Source organism: Anoplopoma fimbria, chromosome 24 (assembly GCF_027596085.1).
Source record: "Anoplopoma fimbria isolate UVic2021 breed Golden Eagle Sablefish chromosome 24, Afim_UVic_2022, whole genome shotgun sequence".
Classification (NCBI taxonomy): domain Eukaryota; kingdom Metazoa; phylum Chordata; class Actinopteri; order Perciformes; family Anoplopomatidae; genus Anoplopoma; species Anoplopoma fimbria.
This window is the reverse complement of record NC_072472.1, coordinates 16,507,702-16,524,652: the sequence shown is the minus strand read 5'-3', so window position 1 is coordinate 16,524,652 and position 16,951 is coordinate 16,507,702. Positions and strand designations below refer to the sequence as shown.

Below are 16,951 nucleotides of genomic sequence, written 5' to 3'. Positions count from 1 at the left end.
CTGAACATGAGAGTGGGATCAATTTTCTCATCAAGTTTTACGCCAGGACGCAAAAAAGTTGGACAATTCCTGTTTGGCTACAAATTCGATTTTTTCATTTTCAGATTGAATGTTATCATAATTATTTGCTGAGACAGATATTATGATGTTACCATCTTCTCATCACATGGTAGAATTATAAATTAAAATACAGTGCCTGTAAATGGCTAAGTGGGCTAAAATGGCACATTATATTAAAATTGCTTACTTCCTGTTGGGTTTCTGGCATACCTCTAAGAGGCTTATTTCTGCGTCTGTTCTTGTTACATTTGCCTACCAAATTTCATATATGTAGGTGAAACCTCAATGAGGGGAAGATTTCCGCAACTTTGTAGGGCCATTTTTTTGTGGGGATGTTCCTCTTCTCTCTGCCATCTTTCAAACTTCACTGTTCAATAGCAAACAACCTCTGTTTATCTTTCTGGTTTCTCTTATTCAAATATCAGAAGAAAGTAGCCTTGTGTTAAATTTAAGTTTTGCACAACAACAACAACAACAACTTGGTAATAGAATTAAAACACTTGAAATCCTGTTTATTTCCGTGTCTTTGTATTTTATGACAATAGTGTATTGGAAGATTAACTCTGACTGAGGTCATAAAGCAGTGCTGCTTTAGTGTTTCTTTTCATTAGGCGGCAGACCGACACCCTGCTACAGTGCGACAGTTCAGGTGTCAGCTTGCTTTACACATACTGCTCCCTTGAGGTCGCATGCATGAACACAGCAGTTCATTAATTCTTCACCTGCAGCATCACCCGTCCCAAGACACCACCCATCTAGAATGTTTCTGTGGAAAAACACCTTGGCGTGTAGCCCTTTGTTGCATTATTGCGTGATTGATATTATCAACATTTTCCTTTTTTGGTGTCCTGATTTACCTGCTTCACTGCAGATAATTAAAACACACTACAGACATGTCTCCTCGCTAGCCAATCACAATCCCTATCATGTTAGAGCATCCCCGGTGACAGAAAAGCCTCTCATTTCCTAATAAACAAGACAAATAAAGAACAGCATGCTGACTACTTTCCACTTAGCTATTTTCTCTCTGAATGCAGATATTCAACCTTTGTAAATGTAATACTGAATTACTGTTCTTGCCTCAATAAATGCAGGATTAATATGTATAATAAAAGTATATGCTCAGGTTCTGAGGTATAACGAAAGCTTTACATATTCTTGACAATAGTGTAATAATAAATAATGAGACTTAATTTATGACCATTGTATAAAAAGTTTAATTTCACACACACCTAAAATGCAAACATTATTAAACATATTGATTAAAAAAATGAAGGCAAAATATTAATTAATTGTATTAATTCTATACAAACACAATTCACAATTCATGATGAAACCCCTGAAAATATTAAAGAAAAACGGCAAAGATCTGTGACTTGAAGACAGCGGCATATGTAAAAGCCTTGTTACAACATCATTTACAAATAAAAAGAACATGGGGTTTCCTAAAATATATTTACAATGGGGAAGTTGGCGGATAAGGGGAAGTGTTTAACTGTGGGAACCACACTTTGCTTAGGAACCACACATGAGGCACTCATCCTTGTTCGCTAAGGAACACACCATGGCAGCGGTGTTACTCTCTTTGGTCTCCTCATCGGTCTTCGTCGACTGCGCGTCCTTTAATTTCTCCTTGTTGAGGGTGAACTGGATGGGGTTGGCAGCAGGCTTAGTCCGCAGGTAGTACATGCCGGTTTTCAGGCCCTGCAGAGAAAAGGAGATCAACATTAGGACGTTGTTTCTTGTCACATTGAAACAGCATCTCTCAAGCCTGTTGTCCCTCAGTCCTGACTTACCAACTGCCAACCATAGAAGTGCATGCTGGTGAGTTTGCCATAGTTTGGCTCCGCAATGTGGATGTTTAGAGACTGGCTCTGGTCGATGTAGGCACCACGATCTGCTGCCATCTTGAGGACAGTCTTCTGGGAGATCTCCCACACAGTTTTATACATCTGCTTCAGTTCATCAGGGATCTCTTCAATATCCTGTGGAGTGTGGAGAAGTCAGACATTGCTGATCACCCAAAAACTGATAGTGACATTTATAGCGATGTTCATGAATAATTTAATCAGCAGGTAGCAACTACTGGTTCTGAAAAGTGAAGCCATAGTGGCCTTAAACCTGCATTCTCTCTAATGGCCAGCAAAGGGCGACTCCTGTTGTTGCAAAAAGAAGTTAGATTGAATGGAAGTCTATGAGAAAATGACCCTATTTCTCACTTGATTTGTTACCTCAGTAAATATTGTAAATATGAGTTTATGGTCTCAATCTTTAGTTTCAGGTTATCTTCAATACAGCATGGTGTCCATTTAGTAAATGATGGTCCCATTTAGAGTAAAATAGACAAAGCAGGATATGCTTCAACTTTAACCCGTCCACAGTGTGTTTTTCAGTTCATGAACAGCAGTCGACAAACCAGTGGGTTACATAACTGTGACTACGACCACTTCTTATACTTCTTATGGAAATTACGATTTTATTGAAGGCACATTGTGTAATAATGTTGGGAATAATTTGCAGAAATGGAATATAATATTCATAACTATGTTTTATTCAGTGTATAATCAACTGAAACTAAGAATCTGTTTTCGATAGCACAGAAAAAAACATTTATATTTACATATGGAGCAGGTCCACTTCAACAAAGTACGCCATCTTCGGCCCGCTATGTTTCTACAGTTGCCCAGAATGGACAAACTTATTTCTAGCTTTAGCAAGAGCCTTTTGTGTTTCTATGTTATCTGAAGGTAGGGATGTGTGCTGAAACTCTGTATTAAATGGGCCCTGGTGTTAATTATTATTAATTATTAAGACCGGAGTATTGATAAGCCCCGACATAAATAGTGTTTTTTTATTATACATTTTAATTCTGTTCCAAATGTATTTGTTTTAAAAAGCAACTATTTAGTCATGTAGAAGAACAGAGTATTGATGAAGGTAGCCCCTAGTAGAAATAAAATCCTTAAGATACCTTTCCCTACGTGAAGGTTACCATAGTTCTCTAACACACCTTGGATGGGAGTGGTAAGCTGAGGGATATTCAGTTTATTGCAATCTGCAACTCACCACTAGATGCCACTAAATCTTACACACTGTTCCTTTAAGTGTGATCCTTTACCTGGATAGACCCGTTCTGAGCAATCAGCTGGTTCTTCATGTCTTCACTCCACAGTCCTCTCTCTGTGAGGTCCTTCAGCAGGTGAGGATTCACAATCTATCAAAGACACAGAAAAGACACTTAGCAACCTTTAAATATATGGGCACACAACTTTGGAGACGTAAAGAAGAGAATGCATTAAGTGCCGACCTGAAACTCCCCCGAGAGCACCCTGCGGGTGTAGATGTTGCTAGTGTAGGCCTCAATGGATTCGTTGTTTCCCAGGATCTGGGCGGTGGAAGCTGTGGGCATGGGGGCCAAGAGCAGACTGTTCCTCACACCATGCCTTAGGACACACAGGGGGAAGCAGAGATGAGCCACAGTCTCCACATACAGTACAGTAGAGCTACCAAAAGGTAAGACATTCAGGAAGACCTACTTGGCAATTTTCGCCTTCAATGTTTCCCAGTCACAGAGATCTGTTGGGGTTCTATCCCACATGTCAAACTGAAGGATCTGGAAAACAAAATGAGTTAGAAACAGAGCCTAAACTACTGAACCGTACCCCAGGATGGATTGGAGACATTGTGAAAACAACTCACTCCCTTGCTGACAGGAGAGCCAGCGTAGGTTTCGTAAGGGCCAAGCTCCGCTGCCAGCTCACAGCTGGCCTCCAGGGCAGCGTAGTAAATGGTCTCAAAGATCTGAATGTTGAGCAGCTGGGCCTCTGGGCTTTCAAAGGGATAACGCATGAGGATGAAGGCATCGGCCAGACCCTGAACACCTATTCCAATCGGCCTGTGACGCTTGTTAGACCTCTCAGCCTGTAAAGCAGGACAGAGGAGCCATTTGTTAACAGAGCACATAAAACCTGGTTGCATGGTAGAGAAGCAACATCAAGCAAGGTGCATACCTCAATCACTGGGTAATAGTTGATGTCAATAATCTTGTTCAGGTTCTTGACAATGACTTTGGTGACAGATGTTAGCTTTTTGAAGTCAAAGGTCTTTTCTGGGGTGACATACATGTTGAGGGCAATAGATGCCAGATTACACACCGCAACCTGAGTTGAAGTAAGAACAAAAATAAATTATCATTAAGAAAATAATGTAATGGCTGAATTTTACAGAACCAACAACGTCTCCTGCCGCTCACCTCATCTTTGCTTGTGTACTCTACAATCTCTGTGCACAGATTGCTGGATTTTATGGTGCCCAGATTCTGCTGGTTGCTCTTCCTGTTGCAGGCGTCCTTGTAGAGCATGTATGGTGTACCGGTTTCTGTCTGAGACTCAATGATGGCGTGCCACACCTGCTGCGCCTTCACCACACGCTTAACCCTGCCCTCCTTCTCATAGCTGAGGAAAAACCGGACACATAGGAAAGGTTACTTAGCCCCTAAGAAATGAGCCGTCTGTTAAAAACAGAGTTTGGTGTGCCAGTCTTACCGAGTGTAGAGCTGCTCGAACTCCTCTCCCCAGCATTCGTCTAACCCAGGACATTCACTGGGACACATTAGAGACCAGTCCTACAAGAGCGGGAGAGGAACAATGAGACTTCCCCTCTGGGATGTTCAAGATTTAGCAGGAGCTTCAAACTATCACACCCACCATAAAACATAAAATAGATTACAGAACATATAGTTTAATTCAAACTGCAACCGATGTGGGTCAGGGAGGTTTTTCCCTGAGCTATTCACCTGGTTGCGCTCCACTCGTTTCATAAACAGGTCTGGGATCCACATTGCGAAGAACAGGTCTCTGGCCCTCTGCTCCTCTTTACCAGTGTTCTTCTTCAACTCTAAGAAGTCAAACACATCCGAATGCCACGGCTCCAGGTACACAGCGAAGGCCCCAGGTCTCTGAACAAGCCAATACAAAGAGCAAGGTGATTAAACTTACTACCAGAGGGGTTTCTGGAGCAACAACCCCAAGCTCCATAACACGGCGTGCTACAATTCTCTACCTTGTTGCCACCCTGGTCGACATAACGTGCTGTATTGTTGTAGACTCGAAGCATAGGAACCAGCCCATTGGAATTGCCGTTAGTCTGAAAAAAAACCAGAATCACTGTGATTAATACATAAATAACACAAAAAAACCATATCTTTTCTATATCTGCTAGATTTGAATCCCTGTGGTGTGCATTTAACTCACCCCAGCGATATAGCTGCCTGTTGCTCTGATACAGCTAACAGCCAATCCAATACCTCCAGCTGTCTTGGAGATGAGGGCACACTGCTTCAGTGTGTCATAAATACCGTCGATGCTGTCGTCCTTCATGGCTAGCAAGAAGCAACTGGAAAAAAACCAAAAAAACACATTAGATTTGGGAGGAGAAAAAAAAAGAAGAACTCATCATAGATTTTGTCAACTTGGCTCAAATTACCTTGACAGCTGTGGCCTGTTGGTGCCAGCATTGAACAGAGTAGGGGAGGCATGGGTGAACCACTTCTCTGACAGAAGGTTGTAGGTCTCAATGGCTGCATCAATGTCTCCTTGATGAATCCCGACAGCCACTCTCATTAGCATGTGCTGGGGCCTCTCAGCAACTACAGAAAGAAACGAGATTAAGTAAAAAAACAATTGCAAATATAAAAAAAACAAAAACGTTTCTTGACAGTGAGTCTCTGCACACATAAACACACTTCTCAAGAAGCTTAAGGAAAATCAGCTCTCACCTTTGCCGTTTATCTTCAACAAATACGACCGCTCGAGAGTCTGTTAGAGCAAAAGGGACAAATTAGATTTATGATCCAAGAATCTTCTTGAGATGTTGAATGTAAAATGAGATAAATTACCTTAAAGCCAAAGAAGTTGTAGGAGAAGTCTCTGTCGTAAATGATGGCTGAGTTGAGGCGCTGCAAAGGATAGAGGATGAATTATGTTAAAAAATGCTTAACATACGTAAAACGACTTTAAATTTGAAAACATGAACAGAAAACCACAGCAAATGTGACTTACACCCTTGTTTTCCAGTACAACGTCAAGCATCTCCTTGGAGATCATAGGCGAGTGGCGTTTATTTAAGGGGTTCACATAGTTGTAGAGGTCTTCCATCACATCTACAAAAGCAAAGAATATCAGAATATCAGTACCCATAATTAAACACTTTAACAATGTACAATCAATCATCTCAGGGTTTCTCATAAAAGGGAAAACGCCATACCACAATGTGCAGCATCATTATTTACCGTAAGATGGCTAAATTCATGTATAGTGCATTAATGGTGTTATTTATTTATTGTATTTATTTCAATGCAAAGTCATATTTATAATATAATTATTTATATAACACATTCATTAAATAAATAAAAATCACACATCTTGCAATAGAGCAATGTATTTTCTATGGTAACTTAAAACATTATCTACTCACCACTGAATACTTTCTTGGTTTCTTTGTGAAGATTAGAAACTGCAATTCGTGCTGCCAGCAGTGCATAGTCAGGATGTTTGGTGGTGAGGGTGGCAGCTGTCTCTGCCGCCAGAGTGTCCAACTCCACCGTGGTGACTCCACTGTACAGACCCTGGATCACCTTCATTGTAATCTGAGCCTGCAGAGACAGAGAAAAGGCACTTGCATGTGGTAGAATATCACTGAATTGGATTCAACAGTGTCACTCATTTACTTTACTTGATGTTTCTTTATCTAGCGTTGGTAGGTCACTTTATAGTGGTTTGAACTTACAGGGTCCACAAAGTCACAGTTGAGACCATAGCAGAGCTTCTGAATGCGAGATGTGATCTTATCAAAAGTAATTCCCTCTTGGCGTCCATCTAAAATACAAAAGTATAAAACACATTATTTGTTATGATATAAACTTATTCAGTCAATTTTGAGGCAAATTCTTAGGATAGTTGATGAATATAACTGTGGTAAACACTCAAGTAATACCAGTGCCCTAGCTTTTAAATCGATTCCCTCTCCTGATCAATTAACTCAGATGAAGCGCTCAACACCTGTCTAACCAGTTGTTATGACAACAAAACCTTGCTTAACGAAGAAAGGCGAAACATTATTATAACACTCTAATCACACATTCATTAAAGAGTAAAATTGTCAAAGCATTTACTATTAAAAAAAAAGGTATGTGAGGTTAAAACGTCAAAGGATAGAGATAAATTAAAGTGATAATTAATTTAAGATAAAATAAGATAATCCTTTATTAGTCCCGCAGCGGGGAAATTCACAGGATAACAGCAGCATAGAGGATAGTAAAAAAAACCAAGATCAAAACGAGTATTATAAATAAGCAAATGAGCAATAAAAAACAGTAAAGAATCCACAATAACTGAAATATACAGATATAGACAGAATAATTATTATAACTATTATTGCACAGCGTATTTGTATTGCATTGTATTGTAATTTAAAGTCTCTGCTTTGATAGTGTCGATTCGATTTTAAAAAACTAATGCAAAACGTTATTCAAAATAGAGGCAGGCAACCAACCTGCAAACTAAGAACAAATAAGCTTTGTTCCTCTCCTAACTCAAGTCTTTGTTTAGTGTCTAGACGGAAACACACCACACAAAGAAACATAAAAACACTCTTTAACATTAAAGAAACTGAGCTGAAGACTAGTGTGCAGTGTTTATTTGGAGTATTAACATTTATCTCATTTTAAATACATTTTAAAAGTTTTACAGGACCTCAACATCCCCAGCATCCTAACAATACATTACTCGACAGTATTTGCAAGGAAGTTAAACTACTTTACCTCTCTTAATGACATGCATGTTGGCAACAAAGCAGCTGGTTTCCTCAGACGGAAGTTGTTAATTGTTAAACGAATAAAACGACTTTGGTATAGAGTTGTTATATCAGGTTATTACACTGAGCACAGCCGGCTCACACAGTTGAATCTTAAACCGAGGGCGCCAACAAACCACCAGCCAGTAACGCTGGGCTGTGACAGCGGCTCAGCCAATCAGAGGAGACTATTTTGAACCAATCACATCATAATCAGGGATATTTACATCTTCCGGTCGACAAATCCGGCGGGAAATTGGATATTTCAAAACAACAAACTTCACAACATGTAATTATCCTTCCTTATTTCAACAGCAGGATAACGTTTGCTTCACATGTGCTGTGTGTTGCAATATACAAAAATCCCCAACAACGACTTATGAATGTCCCTTAAGTTATAAACAAGGTGTGACTCAAAGATTCATGTGTATTTCCCTCCCTGCATGATAACTACAATAATACATTATAAGATGCATATTGTCTGCAATGCAAAATAAGCAAAATGGCAAGGCTATAAATCATGTGTTAGCAGGTCACCTGGTGTTACAGCCAGTACAGCTATAATCATCAATTTTAGTAGCACTTCAAGAAACTATAAAATGTAATAAATAGGGTTTTACCCTCTCACAGGTTACAAACAGTTTAATAAATCAACCTCTCTAAATAGCTCTGTCTACATATCAGTTTTGGAAAAATCAGTGTTTGATATTTATTCATATCCAACACTAAATACAACTTGCAAGGTATACCTTGACTAGACACATTGACAAATAACAAATACAGAAAGTCTCAGCTTCACTATGAGTACATTAATCCCGACTTTTATTTTGAAGAAATAAACGCCACTTCAGACCGGATGTCACCCTCTTAGGTTTTGGCTAATGCTAATGGCCCGGAACGGTAAAGCAGTACTCCGAAGATGGCCGGGGTGTTTGAGGTGGAGGTTGATGGTGTAGAGCACGACCATGGGCTACAGCACCACGATGAGCCGCACGGGGTAAGAGTCGTGGGCCACAGAGAGGTCACATCACACGTGTAGCTGCCAGCTCGGGACTCTATGTTTGCTCCTCAGCGTTATTCCGGCTTTAGCCGAGCGTAAGCAGCTAGCTAGCTACTGTTCAGCGATCTGTCACGGAGCAGAGGTCCGGGGTCTAGATGCGACGTGTGGTCCATTGATCGTAACTGTGGGCGATTTGTCTGACAAAACACAAGTGTTTTGCAAGAAACGCCTTAAGAGCATTCGCTATCTTAAGCTAGCTAGCCGGCTAAGGTCCTTAAATCATGCAATTTAACTTCCTTGTTTTAATCTGGTCTGAGTAGCTCAGGAGCTGTTTTTTTGAAAATATGTACTTTGCATTTATTTTAATCTTTCTTCACAATTGTATATTCACAGTAACGTTCAGAAATGACTCCCATAAGTAAAGCTGATGTGGCTGATCGGGTCAAAGGTCATATGTTGCCTTGTCAGTGCTCAGGGCCAAGAGGTGTATCAGTGTCAAGACAGGGGAAGCAACTCAACCACTTCCGGTGGGATTTCAATCTTCTGGTCAAACCAAAACCTGGATGTTAAACTCACGTCAGAGCAGGAGGCCATGGTGCACAAGAGACAACACAGAGTGAAATGAAACGAGTTAAAAGTGATTACAGTCGGTCATGTGTAGGTTTAGCTACCAAATGTGCAGCAGAGTCAAAATAGCTGCATGGCTGGCATCACAATAGGCTGACAAATTAAATATCACATCCTCATGTTGGGTTCACTTGTGATTTACGTGTAAGGTTTTGAATGGGAATCTGTAACTAGGGGACTTAATGTGCCTTGATGGTCTGCTTGTTTGCCTTTTATTGTGTAAGAGTGCCTACAAGTGCTCATCTGGTAAATAAAAAAACAACCTTTTATTGAATAAAGTTTGAAGTGTGGGCATCTATCTAGTAGTTAATACTGTTCTTTTGTCAAAATTTAAAATGAGGGAAATTATGATTTAAGCAGGAAAATGCATCATACTTAGCAGGATGTGTGATTTGAATAAGAAATGGTTGTGAACCCGATCCTGGATACCTGTTAGTGAAGCCACTGCCAGCCTTCATTTATTTACCTTTTTTGACAGATGGGAAGCTCAAATAACAAGAGAATATTGCGTCACTTATTGCTCGCAGCTGTTTATTTCAGTCAGGTTAAAGCAGCTAAACAAGCCCAACAACTTTGGTGGCTAAATGTACCTTATGAGTCTTGATAATGTAACTGTTGGTAAATATAGATATTTGGCAGGGTTGTGTGCAGCAAGCTTTGTCACACATCCATCTTGTATCGCGTCTCAAAACTTAAATGTTTGAATTCCTAGTTATTTCATATTCTGTGTAATTGGTATGCAATGTTAAAATAAAGGGGTTTAAAGAATATTGGGTGAGAGATGACGCTCGACACAGTGCTTTAGTGTGATTATATTATTGTTTCTGTGTTCATATGAGGATTGCAGTGTGAACTCTGTTAACAGTAATGGTCATTCATTTGTCTATTTCCTTTCTTTAGTTTGATGTGTCCAAGCTTTCACCAGAAGAGAAGTGGAGGTCAGTATCTTTGCAACACTTTTAATGAATTACGCATTTATTTTTGTCACATATTTAATATGATTATTTTCTCTCTGAGATGCACTCGGATAGAAGGACCGCTAATCTGTACAACAAAATTCAATTTTTGCACGCACGGTTGCAGGCATTTTAACTTGTTAATACACAAGGTTTTTGGTAAAGAAAATAACTTTATATCGAGAACCTTTTAGACGAGTATTGAAGTTCACATGTTTTAATCAGTTCACCGTCATTGCCATTAGGAGACACCAACACGCAGAGCTGTACAGTACACCTTTACTGGCACGCCTATCTTGCATTGTTGTGAAAAAAACCGCTCCTAGTTACGTAACATTAGTTGAGTATGTTCTCCTTTGTCTACAGGGTGGAGCATGCGAGGATGCACGCCAAACACAAAGGTCATGAGGCCATGCACGCAGAGATGGTGCTGATCCTCATAGTCACACTTGTCGTCGCACAGCTAGTCCTCGTGCAATGGAAACAGAGACATCCAAAGTCATACAATGTAAGACACACAATCCACTGGTCTGAAGCTCTGTATGCAAAGTTAGTAAATGTCATCATGCAAATACACATAATTAAAGCAATTTGGGTGTTTTGGATACAAATAACAGTGACCTGTGAGCTAGGTGTGTGTGTATTTTGTGATAGGGAAGGCGGGGATAAGATAACGTGCACTAACAGTGTTGTCCCTCAATCTGCATTTTTTATTTCCTGTCCATGAGTCAACACATGGGCTGCGGTCAAAACATTTTTTAGCTCAGGAAGGTTCCTTACTGAGTGAAATGACTCAGAAGTATCTAAGTAGCCGCCATGATCAGAGTTGTTCGAATTCTCTAAATGCTAAGGAAAGGTGCTTCAATGATTCCTTTCTTAGCTCCTTTAGCATAGCAGAGACTAGACCTTTCTTTTCCAAAGGAAAGAAGGAAATGTAGCGGAGGTAACATTTAAAGTGCCGCACATTTGGTCGTTCATGAAAACAAACGATATGCCTATCTTGCACAGGTTTTTTAATAAATTATTTATATTTTTATATGTATTTATTTACTTCAAACATGTAACAAATGGGTGAAAATGAAATATAATAAACTGTCAAAGAACAAATTCTCTTATCAATAACAAGAAGCATCAGTAAAAACACAACAAGCTAGGCCTATGGTAAATTATTAAACTGTTAAAAAGCAAAATATAACTGAATGTGAAATGAAAATATAACTAATGAATCTGAATTATTCCACAAAGGAAATATTGATATTGAAAAGTTTCATTAGTATTGCACATGAGTGAATTGTCAGTTTCTACTGAAGCAATGTTTATTGTTAAGTGTGACAGCAGAAGGAAGGAAGGAAGGGTTTCTCTCCTTCACACACCACCAGTGAAGCAGCCTGTCACTGAAGGAGCATTTTAATATAGCCTGCATGCTATAGAATATTAGATTTCATTGGTCATATTTTAGTCTCGATAATTGTAGTCCTTCTTTGTTGTAGTTACGCCATGGCAGACCTACATCAGTGACATTCGCTGTCGCATCATAATTACGTAGCTTACTGAAAGTGTAGTTGGATTCTCTAAGCACAGCGGTTGTCTCTTCGTAACTCATGAATTCTCCTTCACATCTTTCCTTGACCCCATGACGTTTTCCGTCAAGGTCAAGGAAAAAGTGGTTGGGAATAGACATTAGGACGTAATTTGGAACTTTCCGACTGCAGCCATGGAGAATCATATGAAATTAGATCAATACTCATTTCCTCAATTAAGGCTATATATGGTATTTGTTGTTACCCTGTTGTACATGCATCTTATAAAGAAACCTTTTGTAACTTAAGGCCCACTTGTGATTGTTAAAACATTTTGAGGATCACTTTCCCAAAAAAGAATAACACTTCACCTACATATTTTTTTTTTTTTTTTTTTTTTAAAAAGGTGGCCTTTAAATGTGTCAGCTGTAATGTCCAAAATAAATAATTTGCTTACCCTCACCCATAACTGCCGGCTATTATGAATCCAAATTCATTGTATTCAGGGTTTCATATTTCTTCACCACGCGCTAAAGAGCTTTTAATGGTGCAGTATGTCTCCCCAATCCCTTTTGCATTTAAAAATGTGATCATGTCTGATTGGAATGATGATGGTGAAATATAACTGCTCATTGAAATAATGCTTTGTGTTAATTCCAGAGTTTTTGAGCTTTGTTGATTACCCCAAATTTAGTATTTTCATTTAATCAAACCATTTGGCAGTACCACGGTGACCCACAAGATGGCGGTCTGAAGCCCACCAATGGCGTGGCTATAAATAACTGTTATGTATACTGTAACCATGTATGCTCTGCTGTCTTGTAGCTGGTGACTCTGTTCCAGATGTGGGTAGTTCCGCTCTACTTTACTACCAAACTGCACTGGTGGAGGTTCCTGACCACGTGGTTTATCTTCTCTGTCATCACAGCGTACATCTCTTTCCGTGCCACTCGCAAGCCACTGGCCTGCACCACACCGAGGTACGACCATTGTTTACACACAATCAAATGAAGAGGGCGGCCTCTCCATTACTGTGGATTGAACTGTCCATGACATATTCTGACATCCTCTTGACGTATTCCTCCTCTTTGGTGACTGTAGGTTGGTGTATAAGTGGTTCCTCCTTCTCTACAAAATCAGCTATGCCACAGGAATAGTCGGCTATAGTGTCGTCATGTTTACACTCTTTGGTATAAACCTAATATTCAGGTATGTATGGTTCGTTCCATGTTATTTCAGTGGTGCTAAATGTACCACAACCAATCTTTTTGGTGGATATTGACTTACTACGTTGAAAATAAACGCCTTCAAACTTCAGGCTGCGGTCAAAAGGAGAAGTCATCTTTTCCATCTTGCCATTTTAGGATGTATAAAGTTCAGTTTCCTCCTGGTCTCTTACCCATAGTATTACTTAACTGCCAATAGATGGTATTGTTTTGCCTTTTTTTTAATATCGCTTTTGATCATCACTGCTCCTGCAACATCCACCAGTTATCTAAATCCCTAATTGATAGGTGCTTTTCTCATCTTATTCTTTATTTGAAGTATTTTCTTTTTAAGCACCAAAGCACTACTAGAATCCAACACCAGTCAGCATTATAGAATTGGACTAAAAAGAACAATGCCACTCTTTGACTGCCTGCTTCATGGTGTTTACATAATGCATAGCTGACCTGAGGTGTATGTGTTAAAGGTAAACTCTTGTTGTATCAGAAGTAAAGTAAACATCATGGGATAAGTTTAAATACATCGTCACAGTAAGAAGTTAACATTCGCCATGACATACAAGCATGCGTAGTTATCACAGAAACTTCCCTTTTAAGGAAATGACAAATGTCTCTGTTCCTAATGGTCAGAGGAATTGGAAAGAACTTTACTTTTTCTGCTGACACAGGACTTATACGTATAATTCCTTTGGTAGTCCTCTCACTAAAGCCTCTGAATGAACATAGGGCTGCTTTCTGTCATTTCTTACCAAATTTATTATAGTAACATTAGTTTAGTGAAGCTGCACCTTCTAATTGGTTAAAACTTACTACACTTAAATGAGGTCATATGAATCTATCTTGACAGTTTTTAAACTAAATAAAGAGCTACATATGCACAATTTTCACAGTTAATTTAAAATGAGGGCTTTTCCTGATCATGTGATGGTCCAACTATTTTTTTTTTTTAGTTTTGTATGCACACTCAAATATGTGAAAAGGTGTTTTTCTTTATAATAAAATATTTTGCTTTTTTTTTTTTTTATATATAAAAATATATTAAAAAAAATGTTAATTGAACTAAAAAAGTAAAAGTTGTTGTTGTTGAACACCACCTGTGGCAGGGTTCCTTCATTCTGTGCCTTCTCTGTCCAGGATAAAACCAGAGGATGCGATGGACTTTGGCGTTTCACTGCTTTTCTACGGTCTGTACTACGGCGTCCTGGGAAGGGACTTTGCAGAGATGTGTGCAGACTTCATGGCTTCAACTGTTGGGGTACGTAGACAGATTGCAGACACTGTATGTGTTTTTTGGAGGTAACTTCCGTAAGATAAAATATAATTTAAACTGATGTCTCTTCTTTTTTCTTCTTAGTATTACAGTTCATCTGGCATGCCAACCAAGCACCTCTCTGACAATATCTGTGCTGTGTGCGGTCAGCCCATCCTTGTAGATGTCAGTGAGGAGGGGATTATTGAAAACACGTACAGATTATCCTGCAACCATGTGTATCCTTCCCTGTGAGATATAGATATATTTTAATGCTCTTTTCATCAGTGAAAGAGAAGTAGAGCTGCACATTGGAGTATTTCAAAAGGCCTAGTCATCATGGGTTTATGTCGGAACTGTATTGTGTACTCAATTAGCTGCCCAAAGGGGAATTGAGTTCTCTAACTTGACCTTTTAAATCAGGTTGTTGATGTTATGACAGTCTGTTCGTCTGAATTTGTATTACTTCCCCCATGGTAGTCTTCTGCTGGGCTTGTCAACTGTAAATAACACGCCACTGTTTATAGATTAGAATAGAGCATTTCATGCTGCAAGTCATAATTATAGTGCCCAAATCATATATCCCCAGGCTGATATAACTGCCAGTTATAGGCAGATCTGCCAAAATCAACAAAAAACAAACAAACTATTGTAGGCTGCAGTTTGTTGATTTGGCAGCTCATTTACATATTTTAGGTTTGATATTTTTGTGTGGATTGTTGTAGTTATTCTTAATAATAATTAAACTTCCCATATAAGTTAAATGTTTAAAAGTTGCTGTTATCTGATATTTTCTGTTACTGTCAAATCCAACATTGTAATAATTTTAAAAACAAATGCATTGTTTAGTATTTTGTTTTTATCCCTCAAATATGGACATAAATCCACATTTGTTGGATTTAAGTTATTATATGAAAGATGAATTTCAAATCAAATCCCGTTTATTTTCACAAACTTAATCATACCCAGTAGGTGAAGTGAAATGCTTTTGTGCCTAGCTTCAGAAAGCAATTTACAAGAAGAAACAAAACAATATATAATTTGCAAATAAGTGCCTTGTTTGCTAGTTCAGTTCCTTTTGTCTTTACCAATTAAGATATCTTTCTGTCCTTATAAGGTACTAATATGATTGTTTTTTCATGTTTTCCTGCTTTCTTTTCTTCTTTACAGGTTACAAGGTGATGTGTTGTGGCTGCAATAGTTATACGTTTTAATATGTCAAATGCCACCAAAAGTAATCTTCTTAGCACAATGACATTTAATCCAGTATTTGAACTGATGCTCAACAATACAGTGCCGAGCCTTAACTCCACATCCAGGTTCCATGAGTTTTGCATAAGAGGATGGTGTATCGTGGGAAAAAAGCAGATGTGCCCGTACTGCAAAGAGAAGGTGGATCTGAAGAGGATGTTCAGTAATCCGTATCCTTTATAATCTTTTAGTTGTTTCTGTGCTGCATTATTTCAAGATGTGATTGTTTTGTGAGTGACGTAACGATTCCGTAACGAGTTAATTGTTGTAATTTTAGAAAATTACATGAGTAATGTGCATGTATAGACTAGATAGAGGATAGAGAAAAAAATGAAACTAGGTCCAAACTTAAATTGGAAACTTTTACAGATGACAGCCAGCCAGCGTTCAGGAAACCCAGTCATGCTTAGTTACAGGAGAAGGACATCTTTCTTGTAACAGTGGGGGAATTTTCACCAGCAAAGCTTCGGTGGATTTTTCAGGGTCATTATTGTCGGCTATAACGAGATATGAAAGAGTCATAGGTTGTATACCAAGTTCCTCTTCCTTTTTGTGGCTCACAGTTTACACTTCGGGCAACTGTGTAACTATACCATAAATACAATGCCTTGAAACTAAAAGTGGTTTCTACCTCATCCATTAGTGCCATTAGTTGCATGTTATTAAGACTTTATATCAGAACCCATTTATTAACCAGTTTTAATTGCTGTTGAATGATGTTTTTTTTCCTTAACCCATTTTGTTTTAGTTGGGAGAGGCCACATGTCATGTACGGACAACTTTTAGACTGGCTTCGGTATTTGGTGGCCTGGCAGCCTGTTATTATTGGATTTGTGCAAGGGATCAACTACGTCCTGGGTCTGGAGTGACCTGCGACTGTCAGAAATGGACTCGCACACGCCATACGGAGATGATATGCACTGGCTCAAAAGACTGAGGGCCTAACATTGAACTAAAACACCAATTAAAAGTGTCTATACTTTTTGTATATATTTATAGGCACATACTCTCTTTATTTACAGTTTATTTAAATTTTATCGGTAACCTGAATTTGGATGTCTTATCATTTCCCCAGGATTTGCTTCACACAGTGTCACACCTTGATAATTGGTTTGTGCAACTTATGGCCTAGTAAAGCGGTTCTAAAAATCATTAGAGAGGTGCTTTTTACTAATTTATGTCTTAAGTGTTTGTTAATTCTTAATTAAATG

General features: G+C 38.8%; 2 protein-coding genes across 2 annotated transcripts; one reads left to right on the top strand and one right to left on the bottom strand.

Moving 5' to 3' along the window:
* Positions 1 to 1,332: 1,332 nt before the first annotated feature.
* On the bottom strand, positions 1,333 to 8,004 carry LOC129113178 (ribonucleoside-diphosphate reductase large subunit). The gene is made up of 19 exons (XM_054625368.1): positions 7,880 to 8,004; positions 6,847 to 6,935; positions 6,535 to 6,712; positions 6,120 to 6,220; positions 5,957 to 6,016; positions 5,837 to 5,876; positions 5,545 to 5,707; positions 5,313 to 5,454; positions 5,122 to 5,205; positions 4,856 to 5,017; positions 4,605 to 4,684; positions 4,313 to 4,514; positions 4,071 to 4,220; positions 3,760 to 3,981; positions 3,597 to 3,673; positions 3,368 to 3,503; positions 3,179 to 3,274; positions 1,857 to 2,045; positions 1,333 to 1,764 (listed from the first exon to the last, which is right to left on the bottom strand). The coding sequence occupies exons 1-19, from the start codon at positions 7,896 to 7,898 to the stop codon at positions 1,576 to 1,578; spliced, it is 2,379 nt and encodes a 792-aa protein (XP_054481343.1). The 5' UTR covers positions 7,899 to 8,004; the 3' UTR covers positions 1,333 to 1,575.
* Positions 8,005 to 8,771: 767 nt separating this feature from the next.
* rnf121 (ring finger protein 121) lies at positions 8,772 to 16,732 on the top strand. Its single transcript, XM_054625816.1, has 9 exons — positions 8,772 to 8,908; positions 10,439 to 10,476; positions 10,861 to 11,002; positions 12,840 to 12,994; positions 13,116 to 13,223; positions 14,375 to 14,495; positions 14,595 to 14,728; positions 15,809 to 15,910; positions 16,489 to 16,732. Exons 1-9 carry the CDS (start codon positions 8,831 to 8,833, stop codon positions 16,607 to 16,609), a joined length of 999 nt encoding a protein of 332 aa, XP_054481791.1. The 5' UTR covers positions 8,772 to 8,830; the 3' UTR covers positions 16,610 to 16,732.
* Positions 16,733 to 16,951: the final 219 nt, after the last annotated feature.